Source organism: Oryctolagus cuniculus, chromosome 11 (genome assembly GCF_964237555.1).
Source record: "Oryctolagus cuniculus chromosome 11, mOryCun1.1, whole genome shotgun sequence".
NCBI lineage: Eukaryota > Metazoa > Chordata > Mammalia > Lagomorpha > Leporidae > Oryctolagus > Oryctolagus cuniculus.
This window is the reverse complement of record NC_091442.1, coordinates 43,068,387-43,092,650: the sequence shown is the minus strand read 5'-3', so window position 1 is coordinate 43,092,650 and position 24,264 is coordinate 43,068,387. Positions and strand designations below refer to the sequence as shown.

Sequence of the window (24,264 nt, the reverse complement as noted above, 5' to 3'; positions counted from 1 at the left end):
ACTCCACAGTGCCGGCCCCAAAAACATGCATTTAAAACTGCATTTACAGGGGTCAGCGCTGTGGCAAGGTCGTTAATCATCCGCTTATAGTGCCAGCATCCCATATGGACTCTGGTTCTAGTCCTGGCTGCTCCTCTTCCAATCTGGCTCTCTGCTGTGGCCTGGGAAAGCAGTGAGGATGGTCCAAGTGCTTGGGCCCCTGTACCTGCATGGGAGGCCTGGAAGATCCTGGCTCCTTTGGATCGGTTCAGCCTTGGCGGCTGTGGCCATCTTGGGAGTGAACCAGCCCATGGAAGACCTTTCTGTCTCTGTCTCTATCTGTAACTCTACCTCTCAAATAAATAGATAAAATTTTAAAAAATGCAATTTACAGCTGCTCCTCTGTGGAACTGCATTAAAATCATTCAAGAAGTCTTGGTTAAAAGGGGATTAGGCATAAGCACACAATTTTACTGCCTTCCAAACCCCACTAAAATTATAGGAACAAACTAACAGGAAGAGAGAGAGAGAATCAGAACACAAAGTTCAGGAGAAGAAGCAACAGTGACTGTGGCACCCAAGTCCCCAGCCGCCCTGAGGTAAGGCGAGAGCCAGCCTCAACCTACACTGTAGCATGGGAAGCAGACAAGCTGCGGGCCCCCTCAGCTGGCGGGCGCTGGCTGCCCTCCCCAGGAGTCTGAGGGCCAGCCTCTGCAGAAGGCTCAGGAACTAAGGGGCTCTGGGAGCTGGTACAGTGCCTGAGGTGTGAGTGCCGCACAGGCAGATGGCTAAGGTCCTTTTCCCCCACAGGGCAACCAGGTCCTGAGGCAGGAAGTTCCCTGGGGGAGTCAGACCCGCCCACAAGGGGATGCCGAGAGGCAGGGACTGGGCGCCCTCCACTAAGGACTCACTCAGATAATGTGGCTGTGCACCGGATTCCAGGTTCCACTCCATCCCCCTCAGAACTTGAAAGTGCTGCACCATGGTCCACGGGCTTCCAGGGTGGGGTTAAGTTGGTTTTCCACTTAACCCAGCGCTGGCTTGGGATTTTCAAGTCAAGGCCTTTTCAGACATGTAGTCTCAAATTTTACCTCCCAGGTAGCCTTTCTCAGGAAGCTGTTAAGGATGGGCTTCCGGACCACAGGAGAACAGGAGATTGCACACACAAGAGGGGAGATCCTGGGGCCACCACTAAGTTTCATACACAGGGGCAGTACAGCCTGGACAGGGACAACTCAAGTGACACTGAGGCTGTCATCACTCAGTTCTGTGGCCGTGAACCACTTTTCAAACCTAAGGAGTCAAGGCCCAGAATCATCTCTGGCTGTGCTCAGCTTGCACCAGCCATGTGCTGTGAGCCTCCTGTATACGGCCCCTTCACACCCACTCCCTGGATCAGCGGAAGACGATCACTCTGTAGATGACTGCTCTGACCTCCGGCAAACTGGACAGAAGCCAAGCTCAGGCAGGAAACACAGAGGCCCTCCCGGCTCTGCTCAGATTCCTGCAGCATTCCAAGGCGCACAAGAGGGCCCTGCCTAATGTTCATGCTGGGGAGGGGCCCAGGTCTTCTTCATGACCTTGAACTCTCACTTCCACACATGGGGCTCACAGGAGCTGAAGCCAGGGGGTCTGGAAGTGCAGTCACTCCCTTGTTATGCACAGGGAATTGGCTACAGGGCCCTCCTTCCCTCTGAAGACCAAAATTCACGGATGCTCTGGTCCCTTATATGACACGACACAGTAACTTTATAGTACTACACGGCTCCTTCCACATACTTTACGTCATGTCTAGATTCCTTATAGTGCCTCATACACTGTAAATGCTATGTGAATAGTAGCACTGGATTGTTCAGGGAATAAGGACAAGCAAGAAAGTCTGCATGTGTTCAGTACAGACACAACTTTCCATTTCTCAAATATTTCCAGCCTGTGATTGGCTCAATCTGTGGCTACAGAGCCCACAGAGACTGGACCACAAGCTGTGTGTCTGAGAACAGCAGAGATTTATTGTCAGGGACTGCACGGCGGGGCAGAATTTGCTGCACGTCCTTCTCTCAGCTTTTGCTGTTGTGTGATCCTTGGTGTCCCTTGGTTTTTATACACCAAGTCTAGCCTCTGCCTCCATCTTCACATGCAGGTCTGTCTCTGCGTCTCTTCTCTTAAGAAAGGTATCAGTCAGACGGGAATAAGGGATCATACCACTATAATAGGACTATCTATCTTAGCTCATACTGTAAAGCACGTATGCCCAAATAAAGTCACATTCATTGGCCCCAGGGGCTGGGAGGTCAACAAATCCTTAGGGGTGGGGAAAGCACATTTCAATTCACAAAGTGACCCAGGAAGACTGTCCACCTCACCTCCTCCCAAAAGCCTTCAGCTAACAGTGGCGATTTCCTGACACAGCTAGACTTGGGCTTGCTACTCAGTTTTTTTTGTTTTGTTTTCTTTAATGAAAAGCATATTGTTTAGGGATACATATGTTTGAAAAGCAGAGTAATTCACACTACAAGCCAGAGCATGGCTCCCACTGGGGAGAGCTGAACACGTACATGAGCACTTCTAAGGAGTCAGTCGCACTATGTCTTAACCCCGAAGATGAACACACAGGCATTCATATATAACCCTATGTTCTGAGCCTGCTTCTATTGGTGTGACACATTTCACAGGTAAAAACATAGAACACAAGGATTAAAAAACAAATCCACAAGAATACAACAGGGATAAACAGGGCTGTAACAAAAGCACATGAATAAGCAGCAAACGACTCAGAAGATATCCAAAGTCTAAGGCTGGGGCCAGCGCTATGGCACAGTGGGTAAAGATACCGCCTGCAGTGCCGGTATCCCATGTGGGTGCCAGTTTGAGCGCCGGCTGACGCACTTCTGACCCATCTCCCTGCTAATGTGTCTGCGAAAACAGCAGAGGATGGCCCAAGTCCTTGGTCCCCTGCACCCACATGGGAGACCTGGAAGAGGCTCCTGGCTCCTGCTTTCAGATCAGTCCAGCTCCACTGAGGCCATCTGAGGAGGAAACAAGCAGATGGATGATCTCTCTTTCTCTGTCTCCATCTCTCTTTCTCTCTGTGGCTCTGCCTTTCAGATAAAATAAATAAATCTTTAAAACAAAACCAATGTCTAAGGCTATGCGGGAAGACAGCCCGGGGCCAGGGTGATTTGTGAAACATGGCTGAAAACAGGTCTCAGTAAGGGAGACGTCAAGTGCTGGCATCCAGAGTAGGCAGGAGGGTGATGGCCTGAGAGGCTCAGTACTTCCCTCCCCAGGCAGAAGACTGGACTGTCTGGAGAGGGAGAGATTTACCCACTGAGGCTCGAGCTCCAGGCCCCTTCCCAATTGGCTCCTAGAATGCAGGCAAACAGGTTAACGCTTTCCAGGAAAGGAGAGAAAAAAGAAAATGAAGAGGATCTACCTAGAGTAGAGGTCTTAGCAAATTAGCCCACAGGCCAAATCCCGCTCCATATCCCTTGCTAGGAATCAAATTTCACAGAACAGGGCCATACCCATCATAACCACAGAGCTGAGGGGGCTGCTCTGTGGTGTTCACCATCTCGTCCTGCCTATCTCTTGCCTACAGAGCCCAGTATCCATATAGGGCAGGTCTAAAGAGAGGACAGAGGGGAACAGAAGACAGGAAGCCGAGAACACCTTCCAGAACTCGGGAGTTTCAGAGTCAAAGGGCCCATGCTCTAACCGCCCAGCCTAACAACGGAAGAGAAGTCCCACACAGGGTACACTGTTGAGTAATCTCAGAACGCTGTGATGAGAGGAGCCCCCACCAGCTGCCAGAGAAGACAGCAAAATGTGCAGACTCCAGTCAGCAGTTCACAGACAAACAACCAGAAGACATGGAAACATTTCAGCCTCGCCTGTAATCGAAGAAATGCAAATAAAAACCAGCCAATTAGCAAAACTCAAAAAGGCTGGTTAGTAGCGAGGGCTCACGAAGACCTCTCTCACTCCTGCTGGGTGAGGGCTGATGCTGACGGTTCTGGAGTGGAATTACTTATGTTCTTGGGAGCAGTCTCAGAACCTGGGGTGCATGGAACAGCCTTTGAGCACTGCTGACCCCACACTGACAGCTTGGCTGCTATTTCCCCGTTTTGTGCCCTAACTACACAAGTGTTCACACACCTGCAGATAACAACCCAACGATGTCTGGTCGGTGTATGGCCTCAACAAATCTGTCAATCAAAATCATGACACCAATCAGGTACAGGTGCCTTCGGAGATGGGCATGTACAAAGAAAAAGTCTAGGTTAGGTCATAAATGCCCATGGAAAAGAAACACCCAGACGTCTCAAGGGATACTTACATTTTCCTCCCTCCCCAGATTACTCACGAGGTGAGACGTCACAGCACAGCTGTTCACTGCTGCCTGCCCTCTCCCCTCCAGCCACAGCAGTTTTAGCACACTTGCGCACTCACCTGGTATCGGTCGAGGATTCTGAAGTCCTGACAGGTGGTCCGGTACGTGGCTTGTCCAGCTGGGAGCCGGGACACGCCCCCTTCTTTGGCTCCATAAATCCCATCCACCAACAGGAGAGCAGCATTAACAACTTGATCCAAGTCAAAGAGTGGTAAGCCCCTGTCCCTTTTGGCTTGTCTGACAATCAGTTTCCGCTTGAGCCTCCGAGCTTCGGGAGTCATAGCGACCGCGCTGGGACAGGCTTCCAGCCTCCGGAGCAGCAGCTTCTCCTCGTAGATGCTCACAGGCGTGTACTTGGGGCCTCTGGGCTTCGAGTCCTTCTCCAGCTGCGGCTTCCGCTTCTCCCGAGCCCGCGTCTGCAAGGATGTGTTCGACTCCGTGTCTTCGCTGTCCAGGTCCATCCTGTCCGGCTTCTCCTCCTCACTCTCCACCTCCTGCTTTATCTGCTCCAGGCCTCTGACCTTCCTCCTGCCCACGGGTCCCGCAGAGGCAGACCCCGCAGGGGGTGGGACGTACTCCATCCCGGGGTCTATGACGCCGTCCCCTTCCATCTCGTCATCATCTGTGCCAAGTACAGAACAGTGCCGTCAAGACACTCAGCCCATGAGGCGAAACTTCCCACGCTTTGTCACGAACCCCGACACACACACAACAGAAGATGCAGGCCTGGGAAGTCTTACCGTGAAACAAGGCTTGCGGTGGCATCACGTCGGGAATCAGATCTGCTTCCGACAGCAAGCTGGGTGTGGCAGAGTGAGAGGCAGGCGTGCCGGGGGCCGAGAAATCCAGAGACGGGGAAGGAGACGGGCTGGTCAGAGGGGTGCGGTCGGAGGAGCTCAAGGAGGAAAAGTCTATCACTTCTCCCTTCTCGAGAATCACGTCCGGCCTGCGGCCCCGGCTGATGAATTTGACAGGCGTGGAAGACGTGCTCCTGTCCAGGAAGCCGGCCGCCTCCTTCTGGGCTCTTCTGATGTCTTTGGCTTCCTGTGTCCGCGACCTCTTCTCCTTTAATTCCATGGCAGATTCCACAGGATTCCGACTTGCTCGTTTTCTAAGTCCCTCCACGGTAATGATGGGATCTAACGTGGGTTTTGAGGCTGGCAGAAAAGAATAAACATTAAAAAGACGACTCAACTTCTCTTTGCTAATCTCTTATTGTGTTCAGGAGAGAGAAATGTTCAATGAATGTCCTAAAGACTTAGCTGTCTCTTAAAGACAAAAAAGTTGTGCGTATTTAGACAACTAGACACGGCATCTCCCCGACTTCTACAGTGGTGACCACTGCAGGCTGATGTTCAGCCAGAGTATGGGGTCGTGGGCACTCTGGTGACCTTTTAATAAGGTACACCTCTTACTTCAGCTCTCCGGAGGGGAACTTGGCAATACTGATCAAAACTGCCAACGAATACACCCTCTGACCCAGCAACTTTAGCACATCTCGCACAGGGACACAAATCTGTACAGCTGACACACTGTTTAGAACAGCAAAAATGGCAGCAGCCAGCATCATGTCCATCAGTACAGGAATGGTCTGATACGGTCACAGCCAGGCAGGTCTGCACGGTCACAGCCAGGCAGGTCTGCACGTATTGCTGGTCTACCATATGCTGGCAGCAAGCGGGGGGTGGGGATGGAGAACAAGGATGAGTCTACGTACGAGTCCGCTTAAGCTCTTCTGAAAAATGAGAAAATGGCTAACAATGCAGAGATATTTCTAAAAACATTCTGAAGAGACAAAAGTGGTTATTCTGGGCACAGGAAACCCTGTGCAGGGGCAGGGACACTCTCAGACCTTGTACTCCTCAGCATTAGCTCATTTACCCCAATCACATTAAAAAATTTAAAGCTCATTAAAAACTTGTAAGTGGAAACATTGATGTGTGATAATAAGGAATTACTGTTAATGTTTTTAAAGTGAAAAATGGTATTATGGTTAGACTGCACAAAGGGAAGAATCCTTATCTCTTAGAAATAATACTGAAATAGTTAAAAATAAAATGCTGATGCCTGGGATTTGTTTCTACATTACCCAAGAGTGGGGAAGGTGGAAGGCTGAAGCAAAGCACTGGAGTCTGGCTAAAAGGAGAGTGCCGGGAGTTAACAGCCGAGGAGACACTCGGAAACTCGGTACTCTCCCCACCTCTGTATGTTTTAACACGTCCACAGTAAAAGGTTTAAAAATAAAAATCAAAATTGAAAATGAAGACACGGACCTTTCAGGTATCAAAGGAGATTTATAGAATGGGGACTTGATTAGGGAACGGTGGCGTTTTCTACACAGTACGCGTGTAGAAGCTGCAAAGCAGACACAAGTGTCTCCAGAGCTCGAGAGGCACCTGAGCAGAGCCTGGGAGTGCCTGCCTGTCTCCTGAGCGGGCACCTGCTGGGCTCTGCCCACCAGCACCTTTTGCACTATTCTTACAGCAAGCAGCACCTTTTACTTTCAAGGTAGAGGCAGACAGCTTCTCTCCTTCGGGTTTCATTGTTGGGGGCTTGTTGTGAACAAGTTTCCACCATCCTGGCTCTCCAAACTCCTGAGCCCCTGAACGGAAGTACATGGGACTTCCCACACTGAGGCAACCCGCTACTGTGCTCCACCACGTCGAAGTCTTTTTCCTAAAAAGTGCGAGAATTAACAATGGTTGGCAATTCATCTGGACCATTGTCTAGAAGGTACGCTCTACACAGACTCTGACTTCTAGCCTGCTGGAAGCAGAGCATGGGGGTCTGGAGAGAGATTTGAGGTCTGCCTGGCTTCGGATCCTGGCTCCACAACCTCCCATCTGCCTGTTTTTTCATCTGCACAACTGGACTTTCCTCACAGGGTTGCTATGAGGATTTAAATGAAGTGACTCAAAGCACATACAACACTTATCACAACCACGATTAAGTATTAATTATTAATATTTAATTAGCTTGTAGCGCTTTTATATGTGAATGAAGCACAGTTCTCAAGAAATCAACCAAACAAGAGTGAGCATTTTGTGATAAAAGCTCGTGGTTGGCCCTGGTAAGCAGTTCAGCTGATGGTACAGCTCAAAGCTGGGTGATCTCCCGGTGTGCTCCTCCTTACCCTGAGTACTCTAGCGAGAATAAGACTACCTGGTGTGTTTCACAAACACAGAGCACACACAGCACCATAAAACATGCACAATGTCAGCCATTCAGGTTCCTCCCACTGAAAACTGTTTCAAAGGCAACTGTTCTATTTCTACCTGAAAACATAAATCAATTACTAGAAACCCTCAAAGAGTTTTTTCACGAAAAGGTCAAACTCACAGTTGGAAAAAACTGCTGGCGCACTTTCTGTATCTATGAGTTTCAGTTCTGAAAGTCCCTCAGTAGGTGGAATCATACAATATTCCTGTGACTGGCTTATTTCTCTTAAGAAAACGTCTTCAAGGTTTATCCATACTGCAGCCTGTGCCAGACTTTCCTTACTTTTTAAGTCTGAATAGTGCTCCATGTGTGGACAGACCACTTTATAGGTTAGTGGACTCTTGTTGCTTCCCCATTTTAGCTGTTGTGAATAATGCTGCTCTTAGGACATACAAATATCTCTGCAACACCCTGCTCTCAATTATCTGGAGTATATACCCGGAAGTGGAATTAATGCATCATATAATAATATTTCTAACATTTTAAGGAACTACCACAATGGTGGTTATGATTTCACATTCCCATCAACAGTGCCCAAAGTTTCTAATTTCTCCACATTCTTATCAACAGTTTTTTTTTTTTTTTTTTTAAGATTTATTTATTAAGGGGCCAGCATTTTGGCAAAACACGTTAAGCCACCGCCTATGACATCGACAACTCGTATGAGCACTTCAAGTCCCAGCTGCTCTACTTCAGACCCAGCTCCCTGATAACAGGCCTGTGAAAGCAGCAGCAGATGGCCCGAGTTAGTGGGGCCCTTCCATCCATGTGGGAGACCCACATGGAATTCTGGGCTCCTCGGGTTTGGCCCAACACTGCCGTTACAGCCATTTGGGGAGTGAACCACTGGATGTCAGATCTCTCTATCTGTCCCCTTTTCTTCATAAATCAGATTTATTTATTAATAAATAAATAAATAAATAAATATTAATAAATAAATAAATTTATTTATTAATAAATAAGATTTATTTATTTATTTGAGAGTTACAGAGATGGAGAGACAGAAAGAAAGGTCTTCCATCTGCTGGTTCACTCCCCAAATGGCCTCAAAGGCTGAAGCTGGCCTGATCTGAAACCTTCTGGGTCTTCTTCCGGGTCTCCCACATGTGTGCAGGGGTCCAAGCATGTGGACCATCTTCCACTACTTTCCCAGGCCATCGCAGAGAGCTGGATCAGAAGAGGAGCAGGCAGGACATGAACTGGCACCATAAGGGATGCCAGCACTGCGGGCAGAGGCTTAGCCTACTACACCACAGCGCTGGCCTATATTTATTTACTTGAAAGGCAGTTAGAGAGAGCTTCCGTCTGCTGGTCTACTCCCCAGATAAACTGCAATATCTGGGACTGGGTCAGGCCAAAGGCAGGAGCCTGGAACCCCACTGGGGTTTGTGACATGGATGGCAGGGGCACATGGACTCCAGTCATCTGCTGCTGCTATACTAGGTACATTGGTAGGGAGCTAGATCAGAAGTGGAGCAGCTGAAACATGAATCTATGCCTGTATGGGATGCAAGTGTCGCAGCCAGTGACTTAACTGGCTATGCTGCAACGCTGAGCCCTTGTTTTTCGTGTTTTTTTTTTTTTTTCAATAGCTGCCATCCTAATGGGTTTGAGTGGTATCACAGTTTTGAACTGTATTTCCCTAACAATTAGCAGTTTTGAGCATCTCTTCATGTGCTCAATGACCATTTTATTTATTAAAGATTATTTATTTGACAGGCAGAGTTAGAGAGACAGAGAGAACTCCTATCGGTGCTAGTTAACTTCCCAAATGGCAGCAATGGCCAGGGCTGGGTCAGGGCAAAGCCAGGAGTCAGGAGCCAGGAGCTTCTTCCTGTTCTCCCACGTGGGTGGCAGGGGCCGAGGTACTTGGGCCATCTTCCACTGCTTTCCCAGGCACAGCAGCAGGAAGTTGGATGGGAAATGGAGCAGCTGGGACACAAACTGGCAACCATATGGGGTGCCAGCATCGCAGGAGGTGGCTTTACCTGCACACCACAACACCAGTCCCAAAGGCCATTTTTATATCTTCCTTGGAAAAACATCTATTCAATTCCTTTACCCAGTTTTATAATAATGGGGGGAGATGCAAGGGTAATGGCTGTTGCCTGTTTATTTCTGTGATGAGAATCAGCAGCCAGTGGCCAGAGCACAAATCCCCAGTACGTGGAGGACAGGATTTTGGCCCACACTGGAACGTGCAAGAGGTTGTGCAAGCAGCTGCAAGAACATACATAGCTCCCTGTGCTGCGGTTGCTGGGGCGGGGAGAAATTGGCCAAAATTAACCTAATTTACTGTCCAAGCATTTCCCTGGACGTTGCAAGCCTTCTTTAGACTCCAGAGCTCCAAAACAGCCACAGACAGATTTCTGCCAGTGTGACTGCTGCCTGGGTGAGGAGACATTCCTGGTGCTTCCTACTCTGCCATCTTCCTGGGCAGTTTTGTAAATGTAAATACTATGAATGTGTCCTACCACAGTCCACCAAATCTGAAATCCAATAACTTCACGGTATACCCTCTTATGTATAAATAAAAAAATGAGCTACAACTAAATTGTGACATGAATTGTATGATGCATCCAGCTCTCAGGGATGTCAAAACCTGAAAGATTATGTATCTTAAAATCAGTAAAGTATGCTAATAGAAGAAAGCATTCAAATTATTCTTCACCAATCAAAACTATAAAACTAGGACTGTAAAAGCAGATTAAATGATCACACACTCAATGGCAATTAGTCTGTAGTAATTAACCTTTCATGTACTTTTTGTTTCTATAATGACACATAAATCAGGTTAGCACTAAATAAGGCTAGCCCTAAGTAAGCCTTTATAGATTTAATCTTTAAGCTGTTTACAAACAGCTGAGGTATATCAAATTTAGAACTTCATCACACTGTACACTGTTCTTTTGGATCCTGCAGCAGTGAAGACGGTTAAAATCTTTAAGAATTTAAAACCTGAGGCTGGCGCTGTGGCATGATGGGTAAAGCTGCTGCCTGCACTGCTGGCATCCCATATGGGTGTTGGTTTGAGTCTCAGCTTCTCCTTTTCTGACCCAGCTCTCTGCTAATGTGCCTGGGAAAGCAGTAAAAGATGGCCCAAGTCCTTGGGCCCCTGAACCCGTGTGGGAGACCCAGAAGAAGCTTCTGGCTCCTGGCTTCAGATTGGCTCAGCTCCAGCCATTGCAGCCATTTGGGGAGTGAACCAGTGGATAGAAGACCTCTCTCTCTGCCTCTGCCTCTCTGGAACTCTGCCTTTCAAATAAATAAATACATCTTTAAAATAAATCAATAAAACAAAACATTCCTTTCCCTAAAAAAATTAATAAAGAATTTAAAACCTGTCCTATGTATAGCAATTAAATTTCTCAATAGGGGCTGGCATTGTGATCTAGTCAGTAAAATCGCCGCCTGCAATGCTGACATTCCATAAGGGTACCAGTTCAAATCCTGGCTGCTCCACTTCCAATCTTGCTCTCTGCTAATGTGCCTGGGAGGGCAGCAGAAGATGGCTCAAGTCCTTGGGCATCTGCCCTGACATGGGAGATCCAGAGGAAGCTTCTGGCTCCTGGCTTTGGCCAGGCCCAGAGTGTTGTGTCCATTTAGGGGAGTGAACCAGGGGATGGAATATTTCTCTCTTCTCTCTCTGTATCTCTGCCTTTCAAATAAATAAATATTAAAAAAAATTCTCAGTAGCTCTAAAAATGTTGACCGAAGTGCCTGTCACAGACTGCTCGTCCAGGTGCAGGGAGCCCATTAATGTTCACCCATGGAGACGTCTAGCACGTGATGACCCCTTGATGAGTGGTTCCAGGGACTTTTCCAGTCACTGAGGTTTGATCCCAAAGTGAAGGATCACACTGGGGCAAGGAATCACAGGGTGATTTCTAATCCCGTTTTTCTCCTCCACTCAGATCAGGGAGCAAGTTCTTTGCTTTAAATCCTAACACTGCCAGCTCCTTCTGACCGAGGAAGCCGGCCTTGACGGCCTTTGCCTGCCGTGATACAGTTAAAACCGAACAACACTGCCTTCCTTGCGGTATGATTATAAAGGACATAATAATCCCATCTCCTCAAACATTCTGTTTATAGTAAATAATAAGGGTTCCCTTTTTTCCTAATGGATTTTTTTTAAGTAACGTGATTTAAATAGAAGATTAAGTAAATAGTAATTCAGGTGATTCACCAGTAAGGCCAGAAACGCTAGTTTAATGGTTAAACCATACAAAAGCTGGAGAGGTATTAATGCTTTTCACTAGAATGTTAAAAAGAACAAAAAGCCTTAGCTGATTCCTCTCATTTCACATTCTAGAAATAAAGAAGCAAGGTAACTTGTTAAAATCTAGCAAAATCCATAAGCCGGCGCCGTGGCTCAATAGGCTAATCCTCCACCTTGCGGCGCCGGCACACCGGGTTCTAGTCCCGGTTGGGGCGCCGGATTCTGTCCCGGTTGCCCCTCTTCCAGGCCAGCTCTCTGCTATGGCCAGGGAGTGCAGTGGAGGATGGCCCAGGTGCTTGGGCCCTGCACCCCATGGGAGACCAGGAAAAGCACCTGGATCCTGGCTCCTGCCATCGGATCAGCGCGGTGCGCCGGCTGCAGCGGCGGCCATTGGAGGGTGAACCAACGGCAAAAGAAGACCTTTCTCTCTCTGTCTCTCTCTCTCACTGTCCACTCTGCCTGTCAAAAAAAAAAAAAAAAAAAAAAAAAATCTAGCAAAATCCTTAAAAACAGGCAACGTAAGCCCAATTTACTCCAGAATACAATTCACTTTATAGAGGAGCACTCAGAGACCATGAAAATCCCAAGATCTAATTTTACCATTTTCCCCATATAAACAGGGTATATTAAGTTCTATAAATAGCACTAAATCATTAAACTAAGACTACATTTCCTTTTCATATGAGATAGAACCAGTAACAGTGTCAATTCCCTTCCTAGCACTACTCAACAGCCTTTGGGAAACCCCTTCAGGAAAAACACGCTGACTCTATTTTTTCCTCCAGCTTGCTCTCGGCTGCCCTCCCTATCCTCTCCGTAACATAAGCAGAGCTGTGACTGCTCAGCACTTGAGCAAACAGGCTGCGGAGCACTCCAAGTGAGGACAGGGACGAATCCCTACTATGACCTGAAGTGGTCACAGCCTTCGTCACGTCTACAATGATCTCATCATGCAAGGTTCATGAATCTTACACTGGACTCAGACAACAACTAACACTCAGACTATCAAGCAAAATTCACCAATGGAGTAGCAAACTTTCTAGGCCCTAACAGCAATGACAATCTTGTTAGAGCCACCCGGACCCTTACTGCGCGGTCTCAATGTCTGTGTGTTCCGAAGTCTGATGCTCATCCCCGCAGCAGCCACCAAGGAGTGGGGCTCAACAGTGAAATCAAAGAACAGTCATGGAAGCAAAGTAACAGCAAAGAGTGCCTGCCTTCCAGAGTGACACAAATAAGCCCTGAGAACACACGACTGTTAGTTAAGAACCATCTAAATGCTGCAGCCAATACCTGCTGTTAGTTTTCTTCTAAGAAAAGGACATAATAATTCCGTCTCCTCAAATTAAATAATCATCCAACTCTTGAAAAGCCCTATTTAATCAAACTCTTCCTCAATTTTTAACATCCTAAGATTATCTTCAAAAATATCACACTCAGCAGAAACCAGTATTTTCCTCTACAAGCAGAATGGGAGAAGCATGGAGAGCCACACCTCTACTTTGACTCTTCATAAACAAGTTGTTTTAATTTTAATAAGTAAAAACATTTTCTGGAATTCAAAAATTCTTTGTAGCTGCCACAAGTAAGTAAGGGAACTACATTAGGCAGTCTCCTATCTTATATACTTTGTTATTTATATCTTCCTTCTTCAAGTTTTTTTTTTTTTTGAAAGATTTATTTTTTTGATGGTCAAGCGCTATGGCATAGTAGGTTAAGCATCCATCTGCGGCACTAGCATCCCATATGGGTGCCGGTTTTAGTCCCGGCTGTTCTTCTGAGCCAACTCTCTCTTATGGGCTTAGAAAGCAGTGGATGATGGCCCAAGTGCTTGGGTCCCTGCACCCGCGTGGAAGACCTGGAAGAAGCTCCTGGCTCCCGGCTCAGTTTAGCCGTTGTGGCCATCTGAGGATTGAATCAGTAGATGGAAGACCTCTCTCTAACAATGCCTCTCAAGCAAATAAATAAATCTTTTTAAAAATTTGAAAATAAAAATATTTATTTATTTTAAGCACAAAGTGATAGGCAGGGAGAGACAGATATTCCATCCACTGGTTTACTCTCAAAATGGCAGCAACAGCCAGGTCAGGGTCAGGTAGAAGCCAGGAGCTAGGAATTCCATCTGGGTTTCCCACATGGGTGGCAGGAGCCCAAGTACTTGCCCTCCCAGGAGCATTAGCAGGAAGCTGGATTGGAAACAGAGCAGCTAGGACTCAAACCAACACTCTGATACAGGATGCTGGTATTCCAAGCAGCAGTTTAACCTACTGTGTCACAGTGCCAGCCCAAGTATATGAGTGTATTTTTTCTTTAATAATTTATTCGAAAGGAAAAGAGACAGAGACACAAAGAGAGAAATGTACAAGTTGTACATTGCCAACATGACAACTTTAAAACTAACAAGGAACACATCTGCTGGTCCACTTCCCAAATGCCCACAACAGGCAGGCCAAAGGCAAGAGGATAGAACTCAATCCAGGTCGCCTATTGTGGGTGGCAGGGACCCAAGTACTTGAGCCATCATCTGCTGCCTCCCAGGGCACATATCAGCAGGAAGCTGGATCAGAAGCAGAGCTGCACTAGAACCCAACAGGCACTCTGATATGGAATGGGGGTGTCCCAGGCGGAGTCTTAACCACTGCACTAATCGCCCACCTCCAAGTACAGGATATTTTAAAAATCACATTACCTATTCCCTAGTAAAAACGTCCAATGTTTCTCAATGAAAGCGCAGATATCTTCTTTCCACCGGAAGTAACCTTGACGTCCACTTCCTTCCAGAGACAAGTTGTACATCGCCAACATGACAACCTAAAACACAAAACACCAGGGCTGGGACAGCAGTGTCACTGGGCAGTGTCGGTTGTTCTACATTCTGTGGGGGACGGGGAAGTGGGGTGTGGACAAGGGCAGGATAACATCTGGGACTACTCTCAGAGCAGAATCCCACTTTCTTCGTGGCTTCCATTAGACACCACTAATCCACTCATGTACACTGTTCCTGCGGTGTCAAATACGCAGGGCTCATGTGTGGCTGAACTGATGGTTACCATGGGGCTGCCTGTGTGTCAGCTGCCCACGGGCACAGTCTCCAAGCATGCCCACGCCAGGTGTGACGCAGCCCAAGGTAAAGGGCCGACTACTGGCCAGAGGGAGGTTCCAGGTGCCTGTTCCAGCCAGCATTTCATTAAATAGTCTGCAAATCACCCCAGGCACATATACTTTTCTATGCTTTTTAGAGGACAAAAACAACTCTCAGAATTTCAGTGCCAACAATAATGCTAGATGCCATTTACTCAAGGACTGAGCCATTTTTAGCTGGGGAAACTGTTCTTCAAGTGAACTTTGTATTAGGTAAGGGACAGAGAACTGAAATGCTGGCTGCTCAGTCCAGTCTCAGGGGGCACCAGCACTCTCCCCCACAGCTCAAGGGGAAAACTAACCAGTCAAATAGATGAGGAACCAATGGCCCCAGACGAGGAAGTATATTCCAGAAATCTAAGTTTATATATGCTCATTGTAGAAGGCTTCAATAATACAGAAAACAGCAGAGAGAAAGCCAAAAACCATTGGAAATCTACAACCAAGAAATAATCCCTTTCAGTATTTCAGATACTGTCCTTCTGGACATTTCTCTTGGCATCTGTATTTATATGGATGTCTTACATGTGATTTTAGGTAAGTGAGCAAAATCTACACAAGCTATTCAAAACTACGTTTTCAACCAAATAAGAATCATGGTTTGTATTAGGCCAATGAAACGGAAAAGAGGACCCAGAATCTCGAAAAGAATCCGTTGAGATTCTTTATACAGGAGCATGCTGAAGCTCTTGTTAGCCAGTGAACTGCAGTAACGCCCCGGGACCTCTTTTCACAGCCTATAATCTCAATGGCTGGACAAGGAGACATGTGACTTTTCCACTCAGAGGACGTACTACTACTCAGAGTTCCAATTCCCTCCTCCTTCACCTTGTAATGCTTGCAGGCAGTCTACCACACAACTTGCCCCGTGGACAGATTTTCCAAATGTTTTCCACTTATCTTGCCATCCAGTCTCTATCAGTCCACAAACATCAGCCTTAAGGCGGTTAATATTCACAGGGAGCTATTGCTTAAGAGGTACGGCAATTCAGTTTGGAAACAAAACTCTGGAGACGGATAGTGGTGACGGTTACATAACAACGTGAATGCATTTTACTGGACTGTACGCTGAAATGGTAAATTTTATGTTACGTGTATTTCACAATATTTAAACATTTATTGCTTAAGAAATGCTTTCAGAAAATTACAGAATGACCTCTATCCACTTTCAGATATCCAAAGTGTCCCAGAAAGACGTATTCACTGCTCACCTCGGGGGCAAGGGTGTGCTATTTCTAGCCCTCCCCTGTGTATATGAGGTATCTCATGACTCAAAGTTAAATTCACATACAAAGGTACTTCAAAAAGATCATGGGAAAGCAATTAGATGATAAGTTTATTCTGGTGGAAAAAATGTTTAAAATTCAGTGTTTTGTAAAGTTCATTTTCTATGCATTTTTTAATTTCCTTTGTACAAAAACAACGTTGCCTAGATCTTAGGCACACTTTGAGAAAAATATCCCATTATACATATATATAAAAATATATGTATGTATTTCCAAGGAAGTTGAAAAAAAGTTTCCTATACTCACCACTGGCAGATTTCCCCAGCTGTCCTAATAAAGCATGGATCATTAAGATAATAGACTAATGCTACTATAGCAACTACAATTTATAAGGAACATTGTCAGTAACTAAAATGGTATAATCTATCTAATATCGTTCCCATTACCTATTTCCTTCAAATCAAAAAGTGCTGTGGGTAACTACCTTGTTTATCTGCTCATTACCTAAAATAAACAGTTGTTGACTGTCAGCCAACTGGGGACAGGAGACTCAGCTATTTCATTATCAGGGTAGTTTTTCTAGGCTTGGTTCATTACAGGCACTCAGTTTTGGTGGACTGAGTAAACATGAAAACCAATTAATGTATATAATTCATGCTTTTTTTTTTAAAAGACTATTTATATGTTGGTGCCTTACCATATATAATTAATATAAAAAAATTAATACAACCCAGAGATCAGTAAAAAGCAATTGTTTAAGCTACAGTTGGACTGGGGTGTTGGCTATGGTGATGGGTGAAAGTATACATAGGTATTCATTGAACAAAAATGACTCAAACATCTTGAGTTCAAATGCAGAAAAGCTAGGTTATATTAATTTTTGTTGTCAACACTGTTCTTGCAAATGTAGTAATTTCCAATGTAGTCATCATCACATCTACCTAAAAAAATTAGTTTCATTGTTCTAAAAATGGATACCAGAAAAATGTGAACCTCATTACTTGGTTTACATATAAATGACACATGAGATTTTTCAAGAATCTCAAACCCAATTCACCAGGTGAACAGCAAGCATTTTTCATCAAGGGCTTCTCTCTCTACAGAGTTAGTATCAAATTTCCATTGTGAAATTACTAAAAGTGTCCTTTGAAATCACTCAAAAGCCATCTGGAAGCTCCTGGCTCCAGACATTCACACCAACTCTTCGGGGGTCAGGTCAGCCTCGGGACTGCATAGGACAGCTCCGTACTCACCTGCTGCCACGTCAGCTTCAGCCTCTCGTACTGCTCCTTGCCATCTGCTGAGCAATCCGAACAAGTAAACCTAAAAAAATTATCCCCCTTAAGGTAACTGAGCTGTTCCCTCAGCTGACCTAGGAGAAAAACAGAAAGTCACATCACAGGTGTATCCACGGCAGCGGCACCCGAGGGGTTCATCAGTGCAGCAGCCAGGTTCCAGGGTTTCCAGGCTGTGGTTTGCTTTATTCCTTTCAGACAACCCCCAATAGCAGGGTGGGAGTGGGGAAGGAAGAGAAAGATGCTTATTCTTCTCACATCAAGCGTATGCCCTCGAGGATCTGTGGTCCCTTAAGTTTTAGGAGAGAGGTACAGGAAAAGCAGGTATTATTGCTCTAACTGGCTTTCCAAATGTCACATTCCTGACTACGGGCAGGTCCCTTCATATATTCTTTCAAAAAAAAAAAAAAAATCGGAGCTCCCACTGCATGCCAGGGACTGGGGGAGGAATGAGGAATACAATGTGCAAGACAGGCATGGGACCTGTCCTCACGGGTTTACAAACCTGTGGCGGGGCCTGCGTAGAAGACAGGCAGTCACAAAAGCAGGGCAGCTCTCCACTCTCACCATTCCTCACAGTCACCAGGAAGCTGCTTTCTGCTTCTCTAAACGTGCCTGGATCTACCCCAGACAAAAAGAATCCATCTCTGGAGTGGCGCCCGGCCCTCGGCCTAACAGTCCCCAGGTGACATGAAGACACGGGAGTGGAGTGTGATGCAACCACAGGGCAGTGTGAGGGCACAATACAGGGTGTCCAACCCAATAAGAAGACAGGGGAGCTAGAAAGAGAGGGCTGGGTCCCAGGGGCACGTGAGGGAGAACTCGAAGCTGGCCCGGTGAAGGGGCGAGCCTGTGCATGCAGGGGAGGGCACACAGACTGCAGAGGAGACACAGGACAGGCCACATCCTCGGCACAAGAAAGCTCTCCCAAAGCTCTCTCTCTCTGTGTGGGGATGGAGGAACCAAGGGCGATAGCAGGGGCCTGACCATGAGAGCAGCGAGGCACTGATCCTGCAAGGACAGGGAAAGCCGCTCAGCAGAACCCTGAATCGCTAGGGACAGCTCAGAAGCAACAGCCAGTAGTAAGCAGCACATTCCAGGCATGTTTTCTGTGAAAATGCCATCATTAACTTACAAATGGCAACTATTAATCGGAATAGCTGAACCCATTTTAACAAAAACATTTCCAAATCCCAGAAAATGGCCCACTTCACAATCATGCACAAGGGTACTTCAGAAAGCTCGGGGAAAATGGAATTAAAAGATAAGTTTATTTGGGTGCAAAACAGTTTTGAGATCCAGGTACAGCTTTTCCATAATATGAGTTTTCCATAACTGTTCAAAGACCCTTCATACATATAAATTTGTCTGTTATGAATTCTATTGCAAAAGCATTCCTCCAGTACCTACAGCTCTTCAAGCCCTTGCCTAATGGCCCAGTCCTGTTGGGTACGAATCACATGATGGCTGGCAAAGCTCAGAATGAAGCAACCTGGGAATACGTGTGCTGGCAGATGGGGGCAGGCCAGAAGGTGAGAAACAAGACCACCCCAGGAAAGGGGCACAAGCATCTTTAACCTGCTCATGCTGAGCTGTAGCAAACAGCAGTCATTTTCCACATAGTTAAATATTAACAGGGTACTTTTCAAGAACTTGAACTTTAATCTATAATGTGTTGTGGTGCAGCTGGTAAAGCCGCCACCTTCAAGGCTGGCATCCCAAATGGGCACCAGTTCTTCTAACAATTGCTCTACTTCTGACACAGTTCCCTGCTAATGGCCTGAGAAAAGCAGCAAAGATGGCTCAAGTGTCTGGGTCCCTGCAACCGACGTGGGAAAGCAGAGGAAGCTCCTGGCTCCCAGCTTCAGTCTGGCCCAGCCCTCATGGTTGTGGCCATCCGAGGAGTGAACCAGCAGATGGAAGAGCGCTCTCTTTCCCTCTCTGTAGCTTTTTTTTTTTTTTTTTTTTTAATTTGACAGGTAGAGTTATAGACAGTGCACCCAGGAGCAGGCAGAGCACATGGAGGAGACGCTGAGACCTTGTTTTTGGACATCTTCTAGTGTGTCTACTGCCCGAGTAAATCCGGGGCCAGTGTGTGGCGCGTCTTGGGCAGACAGGGGGCTCTGATGGACTGGCTCCGAGTTCCTTCTGAGCTCAGCACCACAGTGCTGGTGTTTTGGTGCCTCCTACGTGAGGGGTTCTCGACACCAAGCCCCCCTCCCTTCACTTTCTTTTGTTTCTGACAAATCTCCCCTCCACCCCTACCCCTTCCTCATAGTCTTTGACTCTTCCTGCAGATCATTTTGATTTACTTCTTTTTTTTTCTTTATTTGACAGGTAGAGTTATAGACAGTGAGAGAGAGAGAGACAGAGAGAAAGGTCTTCCTTCCGTTGATTTACCCCCCCCAAATGGTCGCTGCGGCCAGAACTGCGCTGATCTGAAGCCAGGAACCAGGTGCTTCTTCCTGGTCTCCCATGCGGGTGCAGGGCCCAAGCACTTGGGCCATCCTCCACTGCCTTCCTGGGCCACAGCAGAGAGCTGGACTAGAAGAGGAGCAACTGGGACTAGAACCCGATGCCCATATGGGATGCCGGTGCCACAGGCGGAGGATTAACCAAGTGAGCCACAGTGCTAGCCCACCCTCTCTGTAGCTCTTTCAAAATAAAATAAATCTTTAAACAAAAAACAAAGAAATCTACAATGGGATTAGATTTGGTCACAAATGTTAGAAAAATGTGGCTAATTCATTAACACAGGATTTACAATTTTCCAATTTTTACTGGTTTACTATTAAGAGTACTAATTTAACCATGTGAAAGAGGTTGATAATAACTTTTATTAATTCAAGAGCACCTTCGTTTTATGTAAGTTTGTGGTTAATAAACTAAATAATATGATAATTATCCTTTCATTTAGGTCTATCTTACATTCATGTTTCTTTCCTATCCTGGAAAAAGAAACCCTCACACCGGAATTGACAAATCAAAGCAATGGAGAAGCTCCTTACTGGCTGGTATCCATTTCTGGCACTTGTCGCAGAAGTAGGACAGCTGCTCCTCCATCCAGGACACATCTCCTTCGTCGCTGTTGAGGGAATCCCCACTCTGGTCATGAGACAGGTCCACAGATGCCTGATCCTCTGATTCGACAATCAGGAGCGTCTCCCCCTCCACTTCCCCCTCCTCCAGCCCCTCCGAGGTGGACGTCCTCGTGGCTTCATCGTCGTGTCGACTTATCAGACTACTCAGGTGGATGCTGCTATCCATTCCTTCCTTCTCACAGGTTCAGGAGTGCTTCTCAGCGCCAATCCTACGCTCTGAGCGCTGAGCTGACATGCGCTCCCACAGAGACAGAAGCTCCTCAGGAGGGCACCCGCCCACGGCTTCTTCATTCAGACAGAAGGAATTTTTACAGCAGCACTGTAGATTATATGATCCATTATCCTCTATTTGATAAGTTTACAAGGACAATGACCAAAAAAAGGTCCTTAAGCTATTCTCCATCAACACACACACACTGCACGCTGTCCTTCCAACAGTTCACCGTCATTTCAAATCATGTTTTCTGAGAGCCTTTTTCCAGTAAAATCTTCTCTCTTTCTGCTTCAAGTTGCTCAGTCAAAATAATCTGTTCTCCCAAAAGACGAATGTTTTCTTTTTTCCGATTTTGCCTCTCGATGTCTCGGATCACTCCGTCACGAAGCCTCTAAAAACGTAGGAAACAGATTTCAGTAACACCCCGAACAGGTGTTCCCACCCTGGTGCCTTTCAAATCCAAATAACAGTGTTACCAAAATACGCTTAAAACAGATACCCAATTACTATTTTAACTTTCTGTACAAATGTAAAATGTAATAAACCACCAAATAAATTTGGTGGTGTGCTATTTTATTACTGAAATGACTTTGTACCACTTTTAAAGAAATTCCTGAAGACCTAGTACAGAAAATTTAGTGGGAATAACAAAAAAGAAAAAACTGGCACTATGTTGCATTTAAAAAGTTTAACCAATATATGATATATTTAAAACTTGGTGAGTTGCTACAGTAATACTATGAACTACTTTTCCCTTAGCAATCATCCTAGCTTGAATAATAAACACCAGAAGAAAAAATATTAGTCTGAACAATTAATACAAGAATCAGCTTTTCTAGTCAGAAAAGTGAAATGGTAAAAATTATACAAAATTAATAATTATATAACAGAGAAAAGGAGGGAGGGAAAAGGAATGCTACTAGCAGAGAAAAAAAATAAAATAAAAAGGCCAAAGTCAGTGTTGCAGCTTGGCAAGTTAAGCATTGCTTGCAACACCAACATCCCACATCAGAGTGCTGATTCAAGCCCCAGCTGCTCCATTTTTTTTTATATAAAGATTTACTTATTTGAAAGGCAGAATTACAGAGAGAGAAGGTGGGGGGGGGGGGAAGAGAGGGAGAGAGAGAGATCCTCCATCCACTGGTTCACTCCCTAAATGGCCGAAACAGCCAGGGCTGGGCCAGATGGAAGCCAAGAGCTTTTTCCAGGTCTCCCATGTGGGTGCAGGGGACCAAGACTTGGGCCATCTTCCACTGCTTTCCCAGGCCATAGCAGAGAGCCTGATCAGAAGTGGAGCATCTAGGACTCGAACTGGTGTCCATATGGGATGCCAGCACTGCAGGCAGTGGCTGGCTTACTTAACCCACTGTACCACAGTGCTGGCCCGGCTTCACTTATGATCTAGCTCTCTGCTAATGCTCCTGGTAAAGCAGTGGACGATGGCTCTTGGGGAGTGAACCAGAGGGTGGAAGATCTCTCTCCCTCTCTCTGTGCTGCTCTGACTTCCAAATAAATAAGTCTTCAAAAACATTTTTTTAAACAAAGGTCATCAAGGGCCGGGGCTGTGGCACAGAGGGTTAAAGCCCCGGCCTGAAGCACTGGCATCCCATATGAGCGCCAGTTCCAGTCCCAGCTGCTCTTCTTCTGATCCAGCTCTCTGCTATGACCTGGGAAAGCAGTGGAAGATGGCCCAAGTCCTTGAGCCCCTGAACCCATGTGGAAGACCCAGAAGAAGCTCCTGGCTCCTGGCTTCAGATCAGCACAGCTCTGGCCATTTGGGCCCTTTGGGGAGTGATCCAGCGGATGGAAGACCTTTCTGTCTCTCCCTCTTTCTCTCTGTAACTCTCTCAAATAAATAAAAAATAGCTTTAAAAATAAAAATCAGGTGGTATTAGAGAACCGCTCTAACCCATTCCTGCCCTTGACCTTGCTGACTTCAGAACTACACCTGACAAACCACCACACTCCAGCTCCAGGTTTTCTGGGATCACCATCTCGTCCTCTTCCTTGGGGGGTGGGGGGAGGACCACGGGTCTGCTGCCTCTGCTCCAAATGCTACTCCTGCAGAACCACACATATTTTAAGCTCCGACCTCTAAGATCTCCCGGGTCCTCTTGCCTGCTTCTCTGATTCCCACAGCTGGTGAACAGCGAGATCAAACACTTTGCTCATCTCTGTGTACAAAGCACTGGACAGCAAATCAAGAAGGCTGTTTACCCTTGATCAGTGCAGGCCACCGCTTTCCACCCTTGACAAACGAGGCTCCATCCCGTCACCTGTCAAGGTGCTACTTAAAAACTGACCAGCGACCCACTGGCACCACTCAGCACTACTGGGAGTTATTTATAGACCCTGGAGCTGCTGCTTCCGATCTGGGTATTCCCTGGGTGCCCGGCAGGATGCCCTGGCACACCAGCGTTCAAAGCTTGCCAACATAAATAACAAAATACAAACGGCGAGGAGTCCGAGGAGACGGTCAGTGACGGATATTTCCGGAAATAAACACGCCAAAAATAAGAAATCTAGGGGCTGGCGTCTCTATCGACCCCAGAAACCACAGCTTCCGTAGTAAGTTGTTCATTTAAACAAACAAAAAAATGCAATTATCTCCCCCATCTACCTTGGCCGAAGGCAGGGAGGGTGCGCTCGGGGAAGCCCGCAGCAGCGCGGGATGAAATCGTTAGCACTGAAAACAAACCAGGGTCGACTCCTACCCTTCGGCCTGCGGGTGGGGAGGGCCCGGCACCTCGCTGAGGGCGCCCCCAAGGAAGGGAAACCCTTTCCCGCCTTCTACCGTGCAGCGGCCAGGGGGAGAGGCCACAGGCCCGCGGCGCTGCAGGCTGCCCGCGAGCGCTCAGGACCCGGCTCCGCGGGATCTCTGGGCGGCGGGGAACCCGCAGCGCCCCGGGCAGAAGGCGTAGGGGGTCGCACAGACACTGGGAGGAGCGGGGGAACAGTGCGGGCAGACCCCCACAGGAGGCCCCGGGGCCACCGCTGCGCGCGGGCCCCGGAAGACACGGTCACGTGACACCGACCTGCTGGTCCTGCCGCTGCTTCAGGTGCACGCCGACCACCGTGGCTGCAGTCAGCAGCACCGAGAGGCCCAGGACCACCTTCGAGCTCCTCGACATCCCCGCGCCGACCGCCGCGGCCTCGGCCCGCCTTAGGCGCGGGGAACCGCTGTGGAGCACGCGCCGCTGGTCGCTGGGGCCAGGCTCGACCCTTCGAGCGCAGAGCACCAACCGCCGCGCGCACCGCCCGCCGCCGTCAGGAGCGAGCAATCGAGAGCCGAGCACAGAACGGCGTCCCTGCTTGGGGACAGAGAGAGTTTCGTCAGCGGCCGTGGGACACCGAAGACCTCTGCGTCCACGGCTGGGGCTGGGGGGTGGGGGTAGGGGGTGGCAAGGTTAGAACATCCCTAATTCAAATTCTGAAGAGCCCCGGCTCAGAATTGGCCCGAGGACCTCGCCAGTGGAGGGA

General features: G+C 47.3%; 2 protein-coding genes across 5 annotated transcripts in view; both read right to left on the bottom strand.

The window, feature by feature from the left end:
• Positions 1-20,861, bottom strand: part of KAT14 (lysine acetyltransferase 14) — a 35,031-nt gene extending 14,170 nt beyond the window's left edge. For all 4 annotated transcript variants that reach the window (XR_011380018.1, XM_017341781.3, XM_051845351.2 and 1 more), the window contains exons 1-6: positions 20,478-20,861; positions 17,428-17,546; positions 14,497-14,618; positions 6,864-7,045; positions 5,110-5,526; positions 4,429-4,991 (exon numbers count right to left, since the gene is read on the bottom strand). Coding sequence is in view for 3 of the 4 variants with exons in the window: in XM_017341781.3 (XP_017197270.3) it covers positions 4,429-4,991; positions 5,110-5,526; positions 6,864-7,045; positions 14,497-14,618; positions 17,428-17,546; positions 20,478-20,736 (1,662 nt within the window). In the remaining variant the exon portion in view is untranslated. The remainder of the gene's footprint in view (positions 1-4,428; positions 4,992-5,109; positions 5,527-6,863; positions 7,046-14,496; positions 14,619-17,427; positions 17,547-20,477) is intronic.
• PET117 (PET117 cytochrome c oxidase chaperone) lies at positions 20,860-24,048 on the bottom strand. The gene is made up of 2 exons (XM_002710956.5): positions 23,820-24,048; positions 20,860-21,175 (listed from the first exon to the last, which is right to left on the bottom strand). The coding sequence occupies exons 1-2, from the start codon at positions 23,913-23,915 to the stop codon at positions 21,026-21,028; spliced, it is 246 nt and encodes an 81-aa protein (XP_002711002.1). The 5' UTR covers positions 23,916-24,048; the 3' UTR covers positions 20,860-21,025.
• Between the last annotated feature and the right edge of the window lie 216 nt (positions 24,049-24,264).

Coding starts and splice junctions, on each gene's coding strand:
- PET117 (XM_002710956.5), bottom strand. CDS start 23,915: ATGTCGAGGAGCTCGAAGGTGGTCCTGGGCCTCTCGGTGCTGCTGACT. Junction 21,176..23,819: donor AGCAGCGGCAGGACCAGCAG/GTCGGTGTCACG, acceptor CTACGTTTTTAG/AGGCTTCGTGACGGAGTGAT.